This window comes from Phaethon lepturus, unplaced genomic scaffold (genome assembly GCF_000687285.1).
Source record: "Phaethon lepturus isolate BGI_N335 unplaced genomic scaffold, ASM68728v1 scaffold5963, whole genome shotgun sequence".
NCBI classification, from domain to species: Eukaryota; Metazoa; Chordata; class Aves; order Phaethontiformes; family Phaethontidae; genus Phaethon; species Phaethon lepturus.
The window spans coordinates 17,224-38,052 of record NW_010528252.1 but is presented as its reverse complement, the minus strand read 5'-3'; the positions used below and the strand labels follow the sequence as shown (position 1 = coordinate 38,052).

The 20,829-nt window shown below is 41.7% G+C and overlaps 1 protein-coding gene across 1 annotated transcript in view; it reads left to right on the top strand.

Moving 5' to 3' along the window:
• Positions 1–20,829, top strand: part of PTK2 (protein tyrosine kinase 2) — a gene marked incomplete at both ends in the record, with an annotated part of 59,239 nt that overhangs the window by 23,808 nt on the left and 14,602 nt on the right. Inside the window, 6 exons of the mRNA XM_010283611.1 lie at positions 6,718–6,818; positions 8,083–8,198; positions 10,681–10,781; positions 12,053–12,142; positions 13,492–13,696; positions 20,121–20,232. Coding sequence (XP_010281913.1) covers positions 6,718–6,818; positions 8,083–8,198; positions 10,681–10,781; positions 12,053–12,142; positions 13,492–13,696; positions 20,121–20,232 — 725 coding nt within the window. The remainder of the gene's footprint in view (positions 1–6,717; positions 6,819–8,082; positions 8,199–10,680; positions 10,782–12,052; positions 12,143–13,491; positions 13,697–20,120; positions 20,233–20,829) is intronic.

The following is a 20,829-nucleotide window of genomic DNA, read 5'->3' as shown; positions in this document are numbered from 1 at the left end:
TTTGTGTTCAGACTGCAAACTCTCAGCAGATGCTGCCTCCTAGTTTTTAAGAGCACTCTTCAAAAGACCCAAATCCAACATCTGGGGAGGCGGGGTCGATTATTTCACTGAATTAAGAATTTTTTTTCCTATTATGTTAATTTATTATTAGGGATATTCAATTATTTTGGAGTTTTAGTTGTTAGCTTGTGGTGTTTTCAATGCTGAAAAGATTTAGTATTAATTCTTGAAAGAAGGAACACCACAGAATAAAAAGTAGATCAAAGAATATGTTTTTACGAGCAGCACCTGTCTCTGCATTCCTGTCCGCTTTTGTGTAGCGCTGTATTAGTATTAATGCATCTGTATATGCTAAAATCTGTATATGCATTGAGTTAGGTTAGCACAAGAGATTAGCACAAGTTAAATAATTGGGGTTTGTTTGGAGTGTACACTTTATTTGCCAGGATTTTAATACTAACATTGGGTTCAGATGTACTAGTTTAGCAATGCTTACTTTTTTGAGGTGTCAGAAATAGCTTCCCTCTCCGAAACTCCGTTTACTTCAAAAGGGAAGAGAGGATTTGAGTGACTTAGCAATCTAGCTTCAAATCCATGGAGTATTTTAGCAGTTGTTATTGCCCATTCGACATTTCACCACATTTTTTATTCCTTTTTATTAATACATTAAGCTATGTCATTGATGGGGATGTTTGTTTTTACTGACTTCTTCTGTATTATTCATAACACATTAATATTTTAAAGAATATGTTATCTTAAGTTTGCCCATATAGGCTTCTTTACAGCAAAATATGTTAGTGAACTATTAAACAATAGGTTTTATGGGCAGTATTGTCCAAGGATTTTTCTTGGGGTTTGTGTTGTTGCACGATACATTGGTTACACAGCTGCTATGTATCAGTGTACAGAAGTAGAATTCAGAGCCGATCAGAATAGGAATCCAAAACCACCTGCTGGTTTTAGCTTGTGATTAATTAAATCCAAAAAACAAGTGTTTTCAATTCTTGCCTAATTTTAGGTGAACTGAAGCAGATTTTCCAGTTCCGTAATTACCATGTATTTCTGTTGACGCTACAACCTGTAAATGTACAAGAGATACTAATTTAAGGTTAAATTAAGGATAGTTGTCAAGATTAAATTAAGGATATTTGTCATGTGTATGTTGGAAGAGAAGAACTTAACCAGAGGACTGATGCTTCATTTAACCTACTGAATACACCTCCCCAAAACATGGATAAGCGTTGAGTCAGTTGCCAAGGTGAGCATCTCCAGTGTTGGCAGGAGAGCGCTCCAGCGCGGTGTCCAGGGAGGTTTCCTGAACGAGGGCTGTGCCAGGCGCTGGCAGCCATCGCCAGTACGGCTGATGAAGCTTGGGCAGATCCAGGAGCAATGTCAGGACACTTAAATGTGGTGTTCCACAAATGACACGTTCCACAGCAGAGTGGTGTGCAGGGGAGTTTCCTGAACCGGAGCAACACCAGGGTCATGGGAAGAGCCACCGGGAACCAACACCTGTCACAAGAGGGGCTGATGAGGCTTGGGCAGGGCCAGGAGCAACCTCAGCCAACCCCCGCCCGTGTAAAAGGCAGCCCTTGGGGAGCACTCGCAACCAGAGCGGGCAAACAGGGCATAGCGTGGCAGTTTGCACAGAAAGGCACGCAGAGAGGGAGAGCTCTGGAAAATGGGCGATTTTCTTTTGGGAGCCAGATGGAGATGGCCTCCTGTTGAAACAAAATGGTTTGTGCCCACCACAACTGCAAAGCTGTGACTGAAACCCAGGTGGAAGTGATAAAACCTCCTGTGTGGACACCTATACCCAGACTGATCCCCCAAGAACTGAAATTGCTGCTCAGAACCAGAGTTGCATGGAACTCCAGAACCTGGAAGTCCTCCTAGGGTCCGAAGGCAGGGGTGGATGTCATGGGTGCAAGCATGCCCAGCTGGAGGAACTCTTCAAGCAATTGGCCATGTTACAAGAGGAACTTAACAGGCAGTGCGGTATCCAAGCGTCTGAGCAAGAAATTGATGCATGGTATTGTGTGCTGTCACAAGCTGAGTGACAGCCCTGCCTTCAGAGTTTGCAAAGGAAGATAAGCTTGTTTCCAACCCTGCGGTGACAGATTCAACCAACTCCCAAGACAAAGGAGACTAGACTTTTGTTTCTGCTTGGGGCAGGAGGAGGAATCTTCCCCTTCCACCTGAAGTGTCCCTGCGTAACAGGTATGATGCCCTGGGGCTGGAGAATGAAGAGAGAGTAACGGGCAAGACCCAGGAAAGGCCAGCTGTGCAAAGTTGGTCCAGCTGCTCACCTGCATTAGAACTGGTGCCACCAGGAAAGTATGTAGGGTATTTATAACTGGAGACTCCTTGCTGAGAGGCACCAAAACACCCATTTGTTGCCCAGACAAAGTCTCAAGAGAAGTTTGCTGCTTGCTTGGAGCTCACATCCGTGGTGTGACAGAGAGGCTGCTGAAACTGGGAAAGCCGGCTGCGGCACCTGTAAAAGCCGGCGGACTCCCAGCCACTCCTACTATTTCAAGCATGGTCGAATGGTGCTGCAACAAGGCAACTCACAAGTATCAAAAGAGACTTTATGTCTCTCAGAACGATGTCAAAGGGATCGGGAGCACAGGTGGTGGTGTTCTCTATGCTCCCAGTCGGGAAATGGGGTTAGAGCAAAAGGAGACAAATTGAACAGGTGAATGACTGGCTGCATAGCTGGTGCCATGCTCAAGGTCTCTGCTTCTGTGATCTTGGGCATACCTTCAAGACACCAGGCCTGTTGACAGCTGACGGGGCTCAGCTGCCCAAGTGGGGCAAGAGTGTCCTGGGCAATAAGCTGGCTGGATTTACAAGCAGAGCTTTAAACTGGATTAGCAGGGAAGGGAGTAGAGTTCTAAGCACTCAAGGGCCAGGGGCTGCTGAGGAATTAGGAAGCAACAGGTAAAACACCTGTGAATTGCCTGAAGGGAATTAGGGCAAGCTCCTCTAAAAAGGGAATGTGGCTGATAGCCCAGCTGAAGTACCTCTATAGCAGTGGACACAACATGGGAGACAAACAGGAGGGGCTAGTAGCCACTGCCCAGATGGAAAACTACAACCTGATTGCTCTCACAGAAACTTGGTGAGATGAATTACACCGTGGGAGTGCTGTGATTGATGGTTATAAACTACTCAGAAGGCAAGGAAGGAGAGGTGGGGGAGTTGCCTTCTATGCCAAAAATGCATTGCACAGAGCTATCTTTGAAGAACAGCAGTGCACAGGTCAGGGGCTTATGGGTGAAAATTTGAGACCAAACCATAAAGGAAACTTTGTGGTTGGTGTCTACTGCAGGCCACCCAATCAAGAAGAGGAGGTTGGTGAAGAGTTCTTTCTTCCAACTGCAGGAAGCGTTACGCTTGCAGGCCCTGATCCTGATAGGGGACGTCAACCACCCAGACATCTGCTGGAAAAGTGGAACAATGAACTGCAAGCAGTCCAGGAGACTATTGGAGTGCATTGAGGACAACTTCCTAGTACAGGTGATGGAGACCCTGGCCAGAGTAGAGACACTGCTGGACCTGTTACTAACATGGAAGAACTTACTGGAGTGGTCAAGATTGGAGGTAGCCTGGGCTTCAGTAATCATGCCCTGGTGGAATTCTCAATCTTGAGGGGTGCGGGATGGGTAAAAAGTGGAGTCAAAACCTTAAACCTCAAAAGGGCAAACTTTTGGCTGTTTAGGGTGCTAGTGTATGGGATCCCATGGGAAACCCCTCCGAGGCAAAGGAGCAAATGAAGTGGGAGATACTTCAAGGCATGTTCCATAGTGTGCAAGAGCTCTTAATCCCGATGTGCAAAAAGTCAGGCAGGGGAGGCAGGAGGCCAGCTTGGCTAGGTCAAGACCTCTTGTCCAAACTAATTCACAAAAACAAAATGCATAGGCAATGGAGGCAGGGATACACATCTAGGGGAGGTTATAGGTATGTGGCCTGGCCGGAGAGTGCAGGGAGAGGATCAGGAAAGCCAAGGCATAGCTGGAGCTGAACTTGGCTAGGGACATGAAAAATAGAAGGAGGAGTTTCTTCAGGCACATAGGACAAAAAAAAGGAAGATGAAAGTAGCTGTATCCCCATGATGAGCAAAATGGGAGACGTGGCTACAACCAACATGGAGAAGGCTGAGGTGCTCAGCAACCTTTTTGCCTCTCTCTTAACTGGCAAGTGCTTCAGCCACTCCACCCAATTCACAGAATCCAAAAGGAGGAACAGGGAGAATGAAATACTGCCCACTGTAGGAGAACATCAGGTTCAAGACCATTTAAGGAACCTGAATGTGCATGGGACCTGATGAGCTGTATCTGATGGTCCTGAGGGAACTGGCAGATTAAGTTGCTAAGCCACTATCCATCACACTTGAAAAGTCATGGCAGACTGGTGAAGTTCCCAGTGACTGGAAAAGGGGAAGCATAATCCCATTTTTCAAAAGGGAAGAAAGGAAGACCCATGGAACTACAGGCCAGTCAGTCTCACCTCTGTGCCTGGCCAGGTCATAGAACAGATCCTCTGGAAACTATGCTAAGGCACATGGAAAATGGAGAGGCAGTTGATGACAGCCAACATGGCTTCCCTAAGGGCAAATTGTGCCTGACAGATGTGGTGGTTTTCTACAATGGGGTTACAGCATTGGCGGATAAGGGAAGACTTCCACCTGGACTTGTGCAAAGCATTTGATACTGTCTCAACCAATATTCTCTCTAAAATGGAGAGACATGGATTTGATGGATGGACTACCCGCTGGATAAGGAATTGGCTGGATGGTCACACTCAAGAGTTGCGGTCAGTGGCTCAATGTCTGAATAGAAACCACTGACAAGTGGTGTCCCTCACGGGTCTGTACTGAGACCACAGAATCATTCAGACTGGAAAAGACCCTTAAGATCATTAGGTCCAACCATTAACCTAACACTGCCAAGTCCAGCACTAAACCATGTCCCTAAGCACCACATCTACACGTCTTTTAAATACCTCAGCCACTTCCCTGAGCAGCCTGTTCCAGTGCTTGACAACCCTTGCAGTGAAGAAATTTTTCCCAATATCCAATCTAAACTTCCCCTGGTGCAACTTGAGTCCATTTCCTCTTGTCCTATTGTGTGTTACTTGGGAGAAGGGACAGACACCCACCTCGCTGCAACGTTCTTTCAGGTAGTTGTACAGAGCAATAAGGTCTCTGCTCAGGCCTGCCATTTTCCAGACTAAACAACCCCAGTTCCATCAGGTGCTCTTCATAAGATTTGTTCTCTAGACTGGTATTAGTCAAAGTCTTTGTTGGGAACATGGACAGTGGGATTGAGTGCACCCTCAGTAAGCTTGCAGATGACACCAAGCTGAGTGGTGTGGTTGATACTCTAGAGGGAAGGATGCCTGGACAAGCTTGAGGAATGGGCCCATGAGGGTCAACAAGGCCAAGTGCAAGGTCCTGCACCCATGTCGAGGCAATCCCAAACATGGATGCCAGCTGGGTGATCAGTGGATTGAGAGCAGCCCTGCTGAGAAGGACTTGGGGGTCTTGATGGGTGAAAAACTGAATGTGAGCCAGCAATGTGCGCTCGCAGCCCAGAAAGACAACTGCATCCTGTGCTGCACCCAAAGCAGTGTGGCCAGCAGGTTGAGGGTGGTGATTTTGCCCCTCTACTGCACTCTGGTGAGAGCCTATCTGCAGTGCTGCATCCAGCTCTGGAGCCCTCAGCACAGGACAGACCTGTTGGAGAGGGTCCAGAGGAGGGTCATGGAGATGGTCAGGGGACTGGAGCACCTCTGCTGTGAGGACAGGCTGAGAGAGTTGGGGTTGTGCAGCCCGGAGAAGAGAAGGCTCCGGGGAGACATTATAGTAGCCTTCCATTATTTAAAAGGGGCCTACAGGAAAGATGGGGAGGGACTCTTTTCAGGGAGTGTAGTGGTAGGACGAGGGGTAATGGTTTTAAACTGAAAGAAAGTACACTTAGATTAGACAATAGGAAGAAATTGTTTACTGTGAGGGTGGTGAGACACTGGCACAGGTTGCCCAGAGAGGTGGTAGATGCCCCATCCCTGGAGGCATTCAAGGTCAGGCTGGATGGGGCTCTGAGCAACCTGGTCTAGTGGAAGGTACTCCTGCCCATGGTGGGGGCAGGGTGGGGGTTTGAACGAGATGATCTGCAAGGTTCTTTCCAACCCAAACCATTCTATGATTTGTATGTCTTATTGCATAAAATATACTGTGACTGCACTGCTGAGACTGAAAAGCTAATTAAGTCCATGGAAAAAAGAGGAGTTGTGAACGTAATCATTAAATGAGATTTTTGTCTATGTTGTAAACTGACACGTGTTACAGACGTTGAATTATACATATTATTTTTTCTTTCCACCCGCTCCAGTAGAGAGGTACAAGTTAATTGGTCGTACACTGGATTGATAGGTCATTACATTAACTTATATTATGCTCAACCAGGGCAGAAGAGCCAGAGAACCTGACTTGATATGTACCTTCTACAGAAGTTTAGTAAAGCGAGCAGTGTTTCATACTGCCTGCAGAAACTTAAATGACCAGACATTATTGCTTGTAAGCAGTTGTTTTAAGTCCTGCAGAATTGTGATTGTATTTCCTGCTCATAGACTAAGTGCTTAACCGAATTTTTTACTTCTATTTAAAACAAAAAGGTTTTATGTAACACACCAACTTGTTTCTTTTCCTTTTAGTAACAATGCGTCAGTTTGATCATCCTCACATTGTGAAGCTCATTGGAGTTATTACAGAAAACCCAGTTTGGATAATCATGGAGCTCTGTACTCTTGGAGAGGTATGAAAAATCCTCACGCAGCTTTGGTCTGTCTTTTAGCTCACAGATATCTTTACTTCTCGGTACTAACGCAGAGGGACTCTCCTCAAATGTGCTACCATACTTGTTTGTAGAATTACGGACTCAGAAACAGTAGTGGCAGAATTTGACCTAAGTCAAATCAGTCCTCCACTGCATCAGCTCATACCGAAGTGATGTGGTCATAGTTTTCAGAGAACTTCAATTGCTGTTCCAGAGCGAGAGCACGACCTGTGTCAAGATGATGATAATGCAGTATCATTTAAACAGCATTTGCAGAGATGCCTTCTAGAAGTGAAATCATGTCGTACATCTTTTCCTGAGTAATACTGCATTTTCCCTTGGAAATTCTGAATTTCTTAGAGGGGTTTTTTTCTGTACAGTCTCTGCAGCAGAGGTCCTAGATAAGGTGCCTTTCCTCATTATTACGTCTTTTGGATGAATGGTTTAAACAAAACGAGATGTTTTCATAATCTGTTTCTTTTCTTTGAATTGCATTGTTTCTGAAAATGTGAGGTTAAGTGATATTTCATACTGCATTGTAAGATAGTCATTGTAATTATCAAACTGCAATACGTTGTCCAAGGGGAAAAAAAAAGGCAGAAAAACCTGTAGTAGAGTAGTCACTTTCTGGCAAAAAATTACAGATTTCTTTTCCTGTGTCCAAATCACTTTTCAAAGCCTTGTTTTAATTTATAAGGAGACTCTAGTGCCACCGTCCACTGGGTCCTAACTGCCTTATACTAGGAATACAGCTTATAAAAATTCTGCATTGATACTGGCTACCATAAGCTAAATACAGTTGTTAGCAAATGGAGATTAATATTAAATGCTTCCAAAACAATACTGATCTAATCACTGTTCAGATTGGCCACGTACTGTTTTGTTCTGAAATTATTTAGGCCAAAAATGTGCACAGGTCTCCAAGGAAGAATGCTTAAAAAGTCCAGGAGTGCTTTTCTCTGGAACAGCAGTGGCATACGCTGTAAGTCTTCGAAAGGAGCCTTGAGAGCAATGCACAAATTTGTTTTTTCTTGTTTGGCTAACAGTTCTGAGGTACAAAAAACTGCTTGAAATTAGAGTCTCAAATTTCTTCACGGCAAGTGATTTTGTATTCTCATCCAGTCTTAAGGAAAGGCATACCCGTGGATACTCATGTAAACTTTACAGTTTGAGATATGCCTCATTCAAATTTGTTATTTTTTTGTCCTAACTTCTTTTCTTTTTTCCTTCTTTGCACAAAAAGTTGAGATCATTTTTACAAGTAAGAAAATACAGCTTGGATCTGGCCTCTCTGATACTTTATGCTTACCAGCTTAGCACAGCACTTGCCTACTTAGAGAGCAAAAGATTTGTACATAGGTAAGATTTTATACATATATATTTATACGTGTATATTTTTATGGGTAACAACATGAAATTTTCGGGAATACAAGGTGTCCTAGATTCCCAGATTTTTTACGGGCAGTACTCTGGCTATTAGATACACTTGCTCGAGTAAAAACAAACACTTACAACACATAGTTGGATTCTTTAAAGCTTTCTTTGTGTGTTTCTTTTCCTTGACTTACGATGAAGGTGTAGTAGCAATCCTTTAAAATTCGTAAAATTCACTTCCCTGGTTTGATGTCAGGTTCCATACTAGTATGTCATTTTTTTCAGGTGCTGTCACCAAAATTACACCCTTTTCAAGAGTGACACCTGCTGGCCCACTCTGAGACTGACTCGGAGGTGGTGCTGGCTTTTAGTCAGACTAGATTTCAGCTGAGTTGTTGCTTTGAGTTTACAATATTTTCTTTAAAGCTGCAAGTCAACTATAATCTTCCAAAGAGAGAAAAGCAAAACAAGGGGCAGGCAGTTTCTTAAGTAAAGAACAGTGAAAACAAAATATTTATAAAAACAACTACTTGCTTAACCAGAAAGTGAACTCGAATTTCCTTCTAGGTGAGTTTTGAATTTTATTCCCTTGAATTTGAACATGAGCTTTCTAGGGAGAAGAGACTGGCTTTAGCCTCTTATTTACAGAGAGGCTTACTGACATATTGACATAGCCGCTTACATGACATAGACAGTGGGATCAAGTGCACCCTCAGCAAGTTTGCAGACCACACCAAGCTGAGTGGTGTGGCTGACATGCCTGAGGGACAGGATGCCATCCAGAGAGACCTGGACAAGCTTGAGGAATGGGCCCGTGTGAACCTCATCAGGTTCAACAAGGCCAAGTGCAGGGTCCTGCACCTGGGTCAGGGCAACCCTGAGTATCAGTACAGGCTGGGGGATGAAGGGATGGAGAGCAGCCCTGCCGAGAAGGACTTGGGGGTCCTGATGGGTGAAAAGCTGGACATGAGCCGGCAATGTGCGCTCGCAGCCCAGAAGGCCAACCGTGTCCTGGGCTGCATCCAAAGCCGCGTGGCCAGCAGGGCGAGGGAGGGGGTTCTGCCCCTCTGCTCCGCTCTGGTGAGACCCCCCTGCAGTGCTGCGTCCAGCTCTGGAGCCCTTGGCACAGGAAAGACATGGACCTGCTGGAGAGGTCCAGAGGAGGCCACAGAAATGATGGAACAGCTCTGCTGGGAGGACAGGCTGAGAGAGTTGGGGTTGTTCAGCCTGGAGAAGAGAAGGCTCAGGGAGACATCATAGTAGCCTTCCATTATTTAGAAAGGGCCTACAGGAAAGATGGGGAGGAACTTTTCAGGGGGTATAGTGATAGGAATGAGGGGTAATGGTTTTAAACTGAAAGAGGGTAGACTTAGATCAGATATTAGGAAGAAGTTGTTTACTGTGAGGGTAAACAGTAAGTTTACCCTCACAGTGAGACACTGGCACAGGTTGCCCAGAGAGGTGGTAGATGCCCCATCCCTGGAGACATTGCAGGTCAGGTTGGACGGGGCTCTGAGCAACCTGCTCTAGTTGAAGATGTCCCTGCTCACTGCAGGGTGGCTGGACTAGGTGACCTTTAAAAGTCCCTTCCAACCCAAAGTATTGTATGATTCTATGCTATTAAAAGTTCACAGCACTCCCATTATCATGTACCATTTAATTCTGAACTCGAGCATTTTACTTGTGTTTAAATACTTATGTTGAAATTCTGTGTTGTATATATTGTAGATAGAAACATACATATGTATTAGGCATGTATATACACATAGCTATGTACATAAAAACATTTTAAGTAACAGACCCTTACAATTTTGGCCAAGTAGCTGTTTATTTTAACTCTAGCAAGAAAATTTCAAAATACAACTTATTCATAGTATAGTGAAATGGGAGAAAGTAGCACCATGCAGTTTGCTGTACGTACTTCACTGCTCAAAGCTAAATCTGTCAGTACTTAGTCAAGCCTGCTGAAATCCAGAATCAACAGACATGTAAGGCAGGTTGCCTCACCTGGGAAACCGCAAGAGAAAAATGCCCAAGTCTTTTCATAATCCCTGTGTCATCACTAAAAACTGAGGTCCTTACTAGGAAGCCTCTCACAGAACTGAGATCTTATACCAATTCCTTACCTTTGCAGGGTCAGGAGACAGATTTTCTTCTTTCTGTCACTTCTAATTGCCAAAAATTGTTAGCCTGTGATATTTAAATAGATGAAGACAAAAGTTTTTTCCTCTGCCGTTGACATTGACTGTTACACTTTTGGACAACAGTTAACTACTTATAGGATCATTGTACTGCAGCATTTCTGCAAGGTTCTCGGAATCAGAAGACAAACATGCAGTTGTCGTCTTCTGTGGATGGACACCCAAGCTGTGATTAGAAAAATAATTCAGTCCTCTCAAAGGCATTTGATACTTCTGGGTTTTAATAATTTTTAACGACTAGAAATAATGTCTCCTCTGTTTGGCAGGGATATTGCTGCTAGAAATGTCCTGGTATCTGCCACTGATTGTGTGAAATTAGGTGACTTTGGTTTATCCCGATACATGGAAGACAGTACTTACTATAAAGGTAAGTTGACACTGGATCCTGCTTGCAGGCCGGTTAGAACACAATTGATTCTCACAACGCTGAGTTTGTTGTCAGAAGGAATTAACCACATGCGCTTGGTCTAGCTGTTGTATTTGCATAAAAAGGCAAACTATTCAATGATTTAATAGGTGGCATTAAATTCCTACATGTATGCTTAAGAAGAAAAATCACAAGGTCTGATTTAAGTTGCAAAAAGTAGGAAATTCATGTGTAGGTAAAATTCTGCTTTTTAGTGTTACAGTGTTTACGTCATGATTTTTAAAAAATTATCCACATTTGAGGCCTGTTTGAGAAAATATTCATGTTCATGGCATAATACAGGTAGCTTACAATGAGCTCAAGGTTAGCTACAGGTAAATTTTGAGTTTGTGCTGTCATTGTATGCTGTGTACTTCAGATGCCACTTAGGGACTTAGGAGATTCAGCACAAAAAAGTCTTTGAAGCCTGCTTTTTCCCCCATTTTGGATGGAATACTGATCTTCAGTGCCTGTAGCAGCTGTGAGATGTCCTGCAGTATCTGATAGATGGAAAATACAGCAGGACAATAGAGATTGCAATGTAGAGTATCAACCAGTAGCAATTTAAATCTGGTATATTTTATGAAATAATGTAGTCATAAAATCTAATCTTCAATATATTTGTAGTTTCAGTCATATCTTTTAAAATATCCTTTATCTGTCCCCTTACACTCCATTATGTTTCCTCGTTTGTCTCTCATCACTGTGAGCTACTTATATTCGTTTCAGTTGCTGAGAGGAGAGGGGGAATACTTTTGACGTGATCATTTCGTGTTGTGCTTTTGTGGTTTGTTGCTGGGGGCTTCATTGGGAGATTTGGAGGATTATTTTGATTTTTGTTGACTCTTTTTTCTGGTTTATGTAAGGTCAAACAACCTACCTTTTTTTAATGAATCATTTAAAAACACCTACTCCCTTGCTGAAATTTTGTGATGGTTTCAGATTTGTTGCCAGTACCTTCTTAACTAGTATAGTTGCATCTTGAAATAAGAATTAACTTCACTTAAAGGAGCTCAGTCAGTCAGAATATTTAGGCAAAGTGCTGCTCTTCCCTCTAGAGGACTGCCAGCAGAATTTGTCATACCGTGCAGAAATCCCTTGTACAAAATTTGATAGTTCAAGTGCTTCACTGGAGATGTGTTTTCCCTATGAATTATTTCACTGAGAACGCAATCTGTGTTTGAGCTCAGTAGGAATAAAAGCCTGCCTTGTCGTCTTGCCTTCCCCTGTAGCTTCCAAAGGAAAATTACCTATCAAATGGATGGCTCCAGAGTCAATCAACTTCCGACGGTTTACCTCGGCTAGCGATGTGTGGATGTTTGGTAAGTGAATACCAAATGGTGGGAGTTCTTTAATGTCTTCTTGGAAAAGTTTGATACTTCATTGCCAACTACTGTAAATGAATAATTTCCAGATATTTGGCACTATTTTTACTGTGCTTTCTGAAAATTCGGTTTCTTCCAGCACATTTTCCACCTCTCTGTTTTTCTTTCTGTTTTCTACTTAGTAAGCCATAAGCTGCATGTGCCTTTTTGCTTCTAGTAAGAAGCTGACAGAAGTTAAGGTATAAGGAAATTAGGTCATAGTCATAATGAAGATTTTTTTTTTACTGTTGTTTTTCGCTCTGATTTCTTTTTGTTACACCATTGATATTTGCGGTTTCTGTTTTATATTTTCACTTTTTCTTCTATGGTGGTATGCCTGCTTCCTTGCTTAATGCATAGATCAGCCTATGTGATGTCCTGTTTCCAAAGCTTTAATGCTAGATTTCCACTTAATTTGTCTTTCATAGATCCTGCTAGCTTTCAAAATATGACCAGAAGCTGAGTAAAAATAAGGGTAAATGGGAATATCCAGAAGGCTTGATCTTTTTTCCTAAATATGCAAGTTTTTATATTAATCTGATCACCTGTGCTCAAACTGGTCCAGACTGCTGGTCTGGGCAGACAGAACAGAAATAGGCTGTGTAAAGGAACAAAGATGATAAGACTTGAAGTAAGAGCAGGACAGTCAAGTAAGAGTTCACCCTGTTTACAAAATAAAATTTGAATGTTTTTAAGTAAAGGGTATGTGAATTTTGGCAGGCTTATAATAGTTTGAAGAAAACTCTAGTACAGTCCGAGTTAAAAAAGTGAAGTCTGTGGAACATTCTGCCTGATCCTAAACTGAGAGACCTTTTTTCCCTTTGTGCTTTTAACATAGTTTCAACAGAAACTGTTTTATTACATAGTTTCAGCACAAAAAATTTGGATCAATGCCAGTGTCAAAACACCCTCAAAGTGAAAATACGCTCTACGTGTCGAAACAAGCCAGTTGGAACTAGTCAAAGGGAAAAGCAAACACAGCTCATTCTTCCTCATAAAAACGTAGATTTGAATATGAGCAACCATTCTGATTTCCAGTAGGTAAAAGGTAGTTAAAGTGAAGCCGGGCTGCCATGAGCTAGCAGTGGGTCATGCTTCCTCATAAATAGTTTAGGTTGATACTGCGTGTATAATCCTACTGCACATCACTCCTCTCTGCTGCCAGCCGGTAAGTCAAAACTGATTCCCTAGGTATACATTTCAGAAGAATTTCCATTGTTTGGCTGTACAAAATTGGGGTTTGTTTCTTCTTTAACAGGTTTTATTGTTTGCTCACTCTGGGGAAAACTTTTTTGTGTGTTTCTCAGGTGTTTGTATGTGGGAGATCCTAATGCATGGGGTAAAGCCCTTCCAGGGAGTGAAGAACAATGATGTGATTGGGCGAATTGAGAACGGTGAGCGGCTCCCAATGCCTCCAAACTGCCCTCCTACCCTCTACAGCCTTATGACCAAGTGTTGGGCATACGACCCTAGTAGACGACCCAGGTTTACTGAACTTAAAGCACAACTCAGGTAGGGTTATACTTTTGAAAGGTCATTTGCTTGTTCAGAAATACTTATTTTCACTGTATCTTCTGTATTTTCTTTCTGTGGAAAGTCCAAGACATAGCGTATTAAGTTTTATCTTCAGAAGGCTAGGTTGTTGGTACTCTTTTGGAAATCTGGACCTTATCTGTTAGAGAAAATTGGGAAATAAATTCAAATAACTGGAAATATGAATCACCTTCTTTCTCTCCCAATAAAACCTCCAGATTTTACTAGCAATTTGGTTATAATTTTAGCTATGTGTGCTACAATCTGGTGCGGGGGTGGGGAGGGTGTAAGAAAGAATTTAGAGTGATTACCTAGTCAAAAATGCAGTGGACAGTTTTGGGGTAGAAATGTATCTTTTCTTAAATAAATGAACCATCGGGTGAGTGCTGTTGAAAGTCATTTTCATAACATACATAGGACACTAGTTACCCTGTGGCAGCTGTGTCTGTGCAGTTGCAGAGCCTGCTATAAATGCAGGCTAGGAATCATTAACTTGGAATTCTTTTGGTCTTTGTAAACCAGGATATAGACTACCTTATGTTTATCTTGGAATAAATGAGCGCACACTTTTGAGACCAGTCTAAATTCACACCCTAGTTTATTGTGCAATAATTTATTCCAGTGTCCATATCTCTATTTCACCAGCCACAAAATGGGAGTGATATTTAAACTTTGAAGCGTCACTGAGACATTGCGCAGACATATTTGATATTTGTGACTACCTTTGGGATTTTATGAGTTCTCAGTATCTATTTTGCTTAAGTCAATATAAGCTTCAAACAATATGTGGGTATTGTACACTGTAAATACACTCTTGGATTTGTTGTAATTCATTGCCAAATTCTTCAGCTGTATGTCTTGTTTTAAAGTTGTGCTTTGTTGCATGTTTTATTTTTATAATACCATTTTGTGCTGTCACTGGATGTTCACGGTACAAGATCATTCATAGGTGGTTAAAATAAGGGACAATTTTAATATAATTATGATGCTGTTTCAGAGTTGCTCTATGGTTAACTTAGCTACCTTTAAATTTTTTCCTATTTCTTAATATTTCATATGGTTCCACTATCTGTTACTCCGTGAGCTCCTGTGTAGACTAATAATTTACATAGCTAGAGGAAGTCGTAGCCCTTCTTACAAATAACTTATCCGATTGATTGTGCGGAGTTAACCACAAAGGAAGGAATGGTAGGGCTGGGTAGGGATTACAAGGAAAAGATACAACACAGTTGTGTGATTCAGTTACAGGTGGAAATTGGCAATTCACTTGCATTTTCTGGGTTTTTTGGCTCTGGAAGAACAGGATTTGTTTTAGTTTGCAGTCAGGTTGTACTGATAACTTAAAGCTGGCTGGCATGCAGGAGGATGAAGCCCTAAAAAATTTTTCGCCCCAAATGGTGAGAAACCAACGCTCATGACGTGCAGCAAAGCAACTTCTTGTTGGTTACAAATCAAAGTGTTTCCCAGTGTGTGTGTGGGTAAGCTCTGAAACAGGTCACCCAGAAGACTCTGGAATTTCCATGTGGGGAGGCTTTAAAACCTTGACTGGAAAAGGTTCTGAGCCGCCAGACCTTGCTGTGCATGGAGCCCAGCTTTACCAGGAGATTGGACTCGAGACCTCCAGGAGTCCCTTCCAACCTGAACGATTCTCTGATTCTAGATGAAAAAAGCACCAAGGAGGATGGAGTTTTTGCTCCTCTACGCATGCTAGGAGATCTGAAGCATTGTTTAGAGGACAGCTTCTCTCCTGGGGCCACAACAACCCTAAAATCCAATTTTTACTCTCTTCTTACCAAAGCAGAGAGTTTTATACCGCTCCATGCTGGTGACCTTTATCTCCTGGAAGTTAGGCAGCATGGTCGTCCTTAGGGCTTCTTTGCGCGGCTCGCAGACAGAGTCAGCCTCTCGTCGGAAAGGTTGCCAATTCCCTTACAATGAGGCAGTCTCAGGCAGCTAGGAAAGATTGTGTTTCAAAACTCAAATTCCCATGAACTTGCAAAAACAAGCCATTTCCCTGGTGGCTTTTTCTGTGTGGTGTTGCTGCTGCTCCTTCTGGATCCTATCCAGGGTTGTCTTCTCAAGCTGAGAGCAGACTAGTCATTTGCTTGAGGCCAATGATACAACACCGCAACGTTCCGCTCTGTTTTAATGAGAAAAGGCCCATGGCTTTGGGAAAAATCTTCTTTTCTGCATCTGAAATAGCACTGATGGGAGCATAAGCATTTAATGTGTTCTTTGTTTGTTATTTGGTGCTTATCCCATTTCATGGTAACATCTGCTTTGCACAAACTTTATTTGCAGCTGATTGTGCAATGCAAAGATGTTGATTTCTGTAGAATTTATATAGTGTTATTAGGGTAGTAATAAGGCCTGATACTTCATAGCATTTGATCTTTCCAAAGTGGATAGGAGTGAGTTAGTCTTCACAGCAAACACAAAAACAAATGTGTGGATTGTGGATTTCCAAATTGAATTCCTCCTCGCATCCTAGGTCCTTTTTGCAGTTTGGGCAGGGGTTATGGGTTGGGGTGTGTAAAAGTGAGATTAAGACAGGAAAGTGAGGTGCTACCCTGCTACTCCTGCACTGTCACTGATGGGCCAGAATTAGAATCTGGGGTATTTTAATCAGAAAGCCTGTGCTGCCTTGCTGATTCTGTGTAGAAGAGATTTTTAGAATTATTTTTTAGAGATCTTTCGATTATTTACATGGTAAATAATATAAAAGGCCCTTTGCAAAGTGTTCAATGTAGCCACACGATGCGATATCATTTTTATAGCATTTCTTGTTAGAATGACTCCTAGCTACTTACTGTAACCATATACTTACTGTACTATAATCGTACTCTCACTGTAACCATACACTATCTCATACATGCGCGTATTATTAAATTTAATTTATTCTTTGCTGTGTTCAATGCTGCGAGTGTGTATTGCTAAGGTAGCACCAGTATGCTCACAGACTCTTCAAAGTCAGCTCCCAGGCTTGTGCTTGCGACTTGTGGTGCCCTGAATGTCCCTTGGGTAATTCTGTTAAAACCGGGTATTTTTGCATTGGAGGTTAAGTTGAATTTTAACTTTGAGCTTGCAAATTAATGTAATTGCATGACATTTTCACTGCGTCATTGAATGAATTTTGTTTAAGTACCTATCACTGACCCTTTCTCCTAAAAATAGCAAAATAAGGAGCAGTTGTATCATTGACAAGTGTCACTCTGGCCCTCTGTTGGTCACTGAGGAAGCAGCACAGGTTTTAAGAGTGGATGACCCCACCAGCATCCTAGCACTGCAGGTCACATTAAATACAGCTCTAAAAAGAATGAGAAAAAAACCAAAACAAAACGACGACCGATTCATGCTTTTAAAGTCTGTTTTTTATGATAACGGTGAGATAATTAGCTGATGAGAACTGGACTTGAGCCTTTTTGTGACTGCATTTGATGTAGGTTCTGAAATGTTGCTTACAAATAAAAGAAGCAAAACTAGTAAGAATGAGGGCAGTTTGAGTCCTTGCCTGTTATGGCATCCTGCCAAATATTTTAACACATGATTGAAATACATGATGGAGGTTGCAAATTCTTCATTAGCCTTTTGCTCTTGGACAATGACCATTAGGAATAACCTATAATCCATATGAAAGTGCTTTTAAATTAGAACAGTATGCGAAAATATGTTCATCTGCACCCAGCTTTGCATTTCCGATGGCTGGAGACGACAGGGGAAAAAAGAAGCTGCTTGCTCAGGGTCAGCACTTACTGGTGGTTCCCGTAGCATAGCAGCAAACACTGGGATTGCTGTGCTGTTTGACATGCAAGGATACATTTTAGTATTTCAGATATTCCTACACTGAAGCTCCTAGTAAATGCTTCCTTTTCAATGTCACAGGCCAATTTCACTAAAAAGATTCCTTTTAAATTAAATAACTTTATCAATCATGCAAGCTTCTAATAGCTAAGATTTTTCATCAGACTTAACCTAGCCAAGAAGATGAGTTAAGTTTCTCTTGTACTACCTCAAGATTTGCTAAGGAAATCATATGAGTAGAAATAATTCTCTGCTTGCTCCTCTTTGCTGCTAAAAATATATGCAGTTTGGGAAAATATGCCTAGATTTGACTTTCCTGACCTTCTGCAAATTCTAATAAACTGTTCAGAGTACTTGAGCAGCTGCACTGAGAAAAGGTCAAAAATATCTCTTGGCATGCTTTTACTCCGTCTATGGATTGGTCTTCCCTTTGTAAAAACAAAGACGTTTCTGTGAGTCATTTATATTCTTTGTGTTTTTTCGAGTAATGCTTCTCTGAGGCATTTCCATTTTATATTCTTCTCAGCAGTACTCAAGGGCATCCAAGTACAAATTCTGCTGCAGCGGATCAGCCTTTGACCAGGCTACTTCCTGGGTTGCTGGGGAAAGGACCTGCTGATGATACAGGCACCGAAAGAGCAGGGTGGGATGAATTGGAGTTGTAAGGCAAAAAGCGGAGCCTGTGTTAGGAAAAATAAGTTACTTGAGTAGAAATTTGTCACTTCCAGTGATCTGATGGAAGTTGATGGTATTGTATTGAATAATGTGACACCACAGATAAAATGACTTTGATAGCAAGGCAGACAAGTATTGGTGTTTCATTCCTTTTTATGGAAAAACAGGAGTGTGCTGTGACAAATTACACCCATGGCCCCAAACTGCCAATAAGCTATCTCTAAATTTAGTCAGCTGCTTTTAGCCAACTCCTGTTCCATTCTTTTGCCCAGATTAGAACAACTGCTGTATCAAAAGTTTTGTTAAAAATACATATTTGATTTGTGCAATGTCTGGGTGGATTTTTTTGTGTTGTTTTGTTGTGTGGTGTGTGGGGTTTTTTTTTTAATCTTGAAGTATTTCTTGGAAGATCATATATCATGGCTATAGATGCATTGTGGCTGATTTCTCATGCTACATAACAATGCATGCTCAATATTTGAAGTGTGACCTAGCTTTAAAGCAGTGGGTTTTTTGCTAGTTCTTTGTGGGTTCAAGTAGGAAATACTTCATTTTCCTTATTCTGAAGGAAGAGAGAAGTGAAATAAAAATATTTTCCCTTTTCAGTTCCCTCTGTTGGGCTGTAGCTGTTATATCAGGGTGACTTTTGCAAAGAACTCGTCTGATTTTGTTTTTGTTCCACATTCTTGTGTTACTTCAGCAATGATGGATTGAAATTGCAGCAATACTTACAAACTTGCTTTAGCTGCAGTGAGACGAGATGACTTCACTGCTTTTTAGAAGTGGCATAGGATTTTTTCTGGCTGAGTAGGGAAAAGCAAATTTCTTGTCTCCAACCAAGCAGGAATTTATTCTTGAAATAAGCAGTCAAGTTCCAAGATTAGAATAGATTGCTGTAGTTGATCTCATCCCCTGCATGAGTAATTCTGGGTGGTTATTTAGCAGACTGAACAGGAGATTACAAACTCAGAACCAAGCTTTGTTTCTGGAAACTTTTGAGAGATAAAGATGCTGAAATAGCTCCTTTACAGGATTATCTTTACACTGGGGATAGCGATATGTAAATAGTCTGCCCTACTCCCATCTCCAGAATAACCATGTAGCGTGCAGCTCCAACGAGTTTGCAGCTCCCTATTTCAAAGCTTTATTCTGAGTATTTTTCAAATGGCAAATATCCAACATTAATAATCCACATAGCAGAACTGGGAGGAGCAGTGGGGGCAGCAGTATCACACTGAACTTCAAACAGTCTTTTTAATAGTCAGAACAGTGGTAAGTAGCAAACTAGTTTTACTACTGTCTTGTACTTTGTTTGAAAATGTCGCCTTTTGACCTGAATGTTTAGAAGCTGAATGAATAATGTCAGATATTTCTGTTTTGCTAAATTAGTTTGCTGAATGTGTTCCTGGTTAGGCTAAAATATAAGCGCTGAAGACGTTGTATTTAAAACGTTTTTTGACTGCTTTGTTGAAAAAAAAAAGAAAATAATCCCAGTGATCTGAAGCTCTTTTGAGCATTTTCAGTGTGTTTTGAACCTTTGCAGCAGTTCAGTAGAATATATTCTTGACAAAAATAAGTTTTCATGCACGTTAAATGCTCGATTTATTGTCTTTGATTTCTCTGTGTAATTACACATCAAAAGGACTGTTAATGCGCAAAAAAAATTTTGTACAAGATCAACCTTTCTAAAAACTCTTGCTTCTGTGCTGCTTCTGTTACTGAAAGCACGCTGATAATCCTACAGAACTATTTCTTCCCGATACCGCTTTTCAGAAGCGTAACCAATATAAGTAAAAGAAGTTTGTGTTTCGGTTCTCAGTCACTTTGTCGAATAGTATTCATTAGTCTGAAAAATGTGAGAGGTATGGGGAGAGGCTTGTTAGACATTGAACTGGAGCTTTGCTTAAATATAGTATGTTTTTCTTAGTACAATACTGGAGGAAGAGAAGCTGCAGCAAGAAGAACGAATGAGAATGGAATCCAGGCGACAAGTCACAGTATCCTGGGACTCAGGAGGATCGGATGAAGCTCCTCCCAAGGTAGCTATGACTGCAAATTATGTGTGTTTAAAAAAACAAAACAAAACAACAAAAAAAAAAACCAAAAAACCTTTTTATTCCATTTATTTCTTCAAAGCCTCCTTTGACGGGTTTGTTCAAACAACGGCATTCTGGCCAGTTTTGTCATCATCTGCTAATACTTGCCTGAAATGACCTGGCTCTACTTGAACTGTTATTAGAACTGATCCATGCTATAATATCACACTAACAATTTTCTGTTTCTTGTTGTTTAACTTGTAAAAGACTACCATAGTTGCCACAAAATTGTTTCCTGGCCTCTTCGTTTTTTCTTCTTTCTTGTAGCACTGCTATGAAACGTTAGCTAGGGAGTTCTCAGACCACCATGAAGTTTATTTGTAAAACATCAGTGAGAGGACAGAAATCAATTAACTGCATTTTCCTGATTCTGGACAGAAAATTAAGGGGTTTGCTTCCGAGGACCTTATGTGGTTTAGTTTACACTTAATTTTGTTTCATTACATGTCTGTCCTGTTTGGATGTCGCTGATGCGTTCTGCAGCTGTGGCAGTCCAACCTCACCAGTTGCTGAGCTCTCTTCTCTCATTAACTTGTCAGC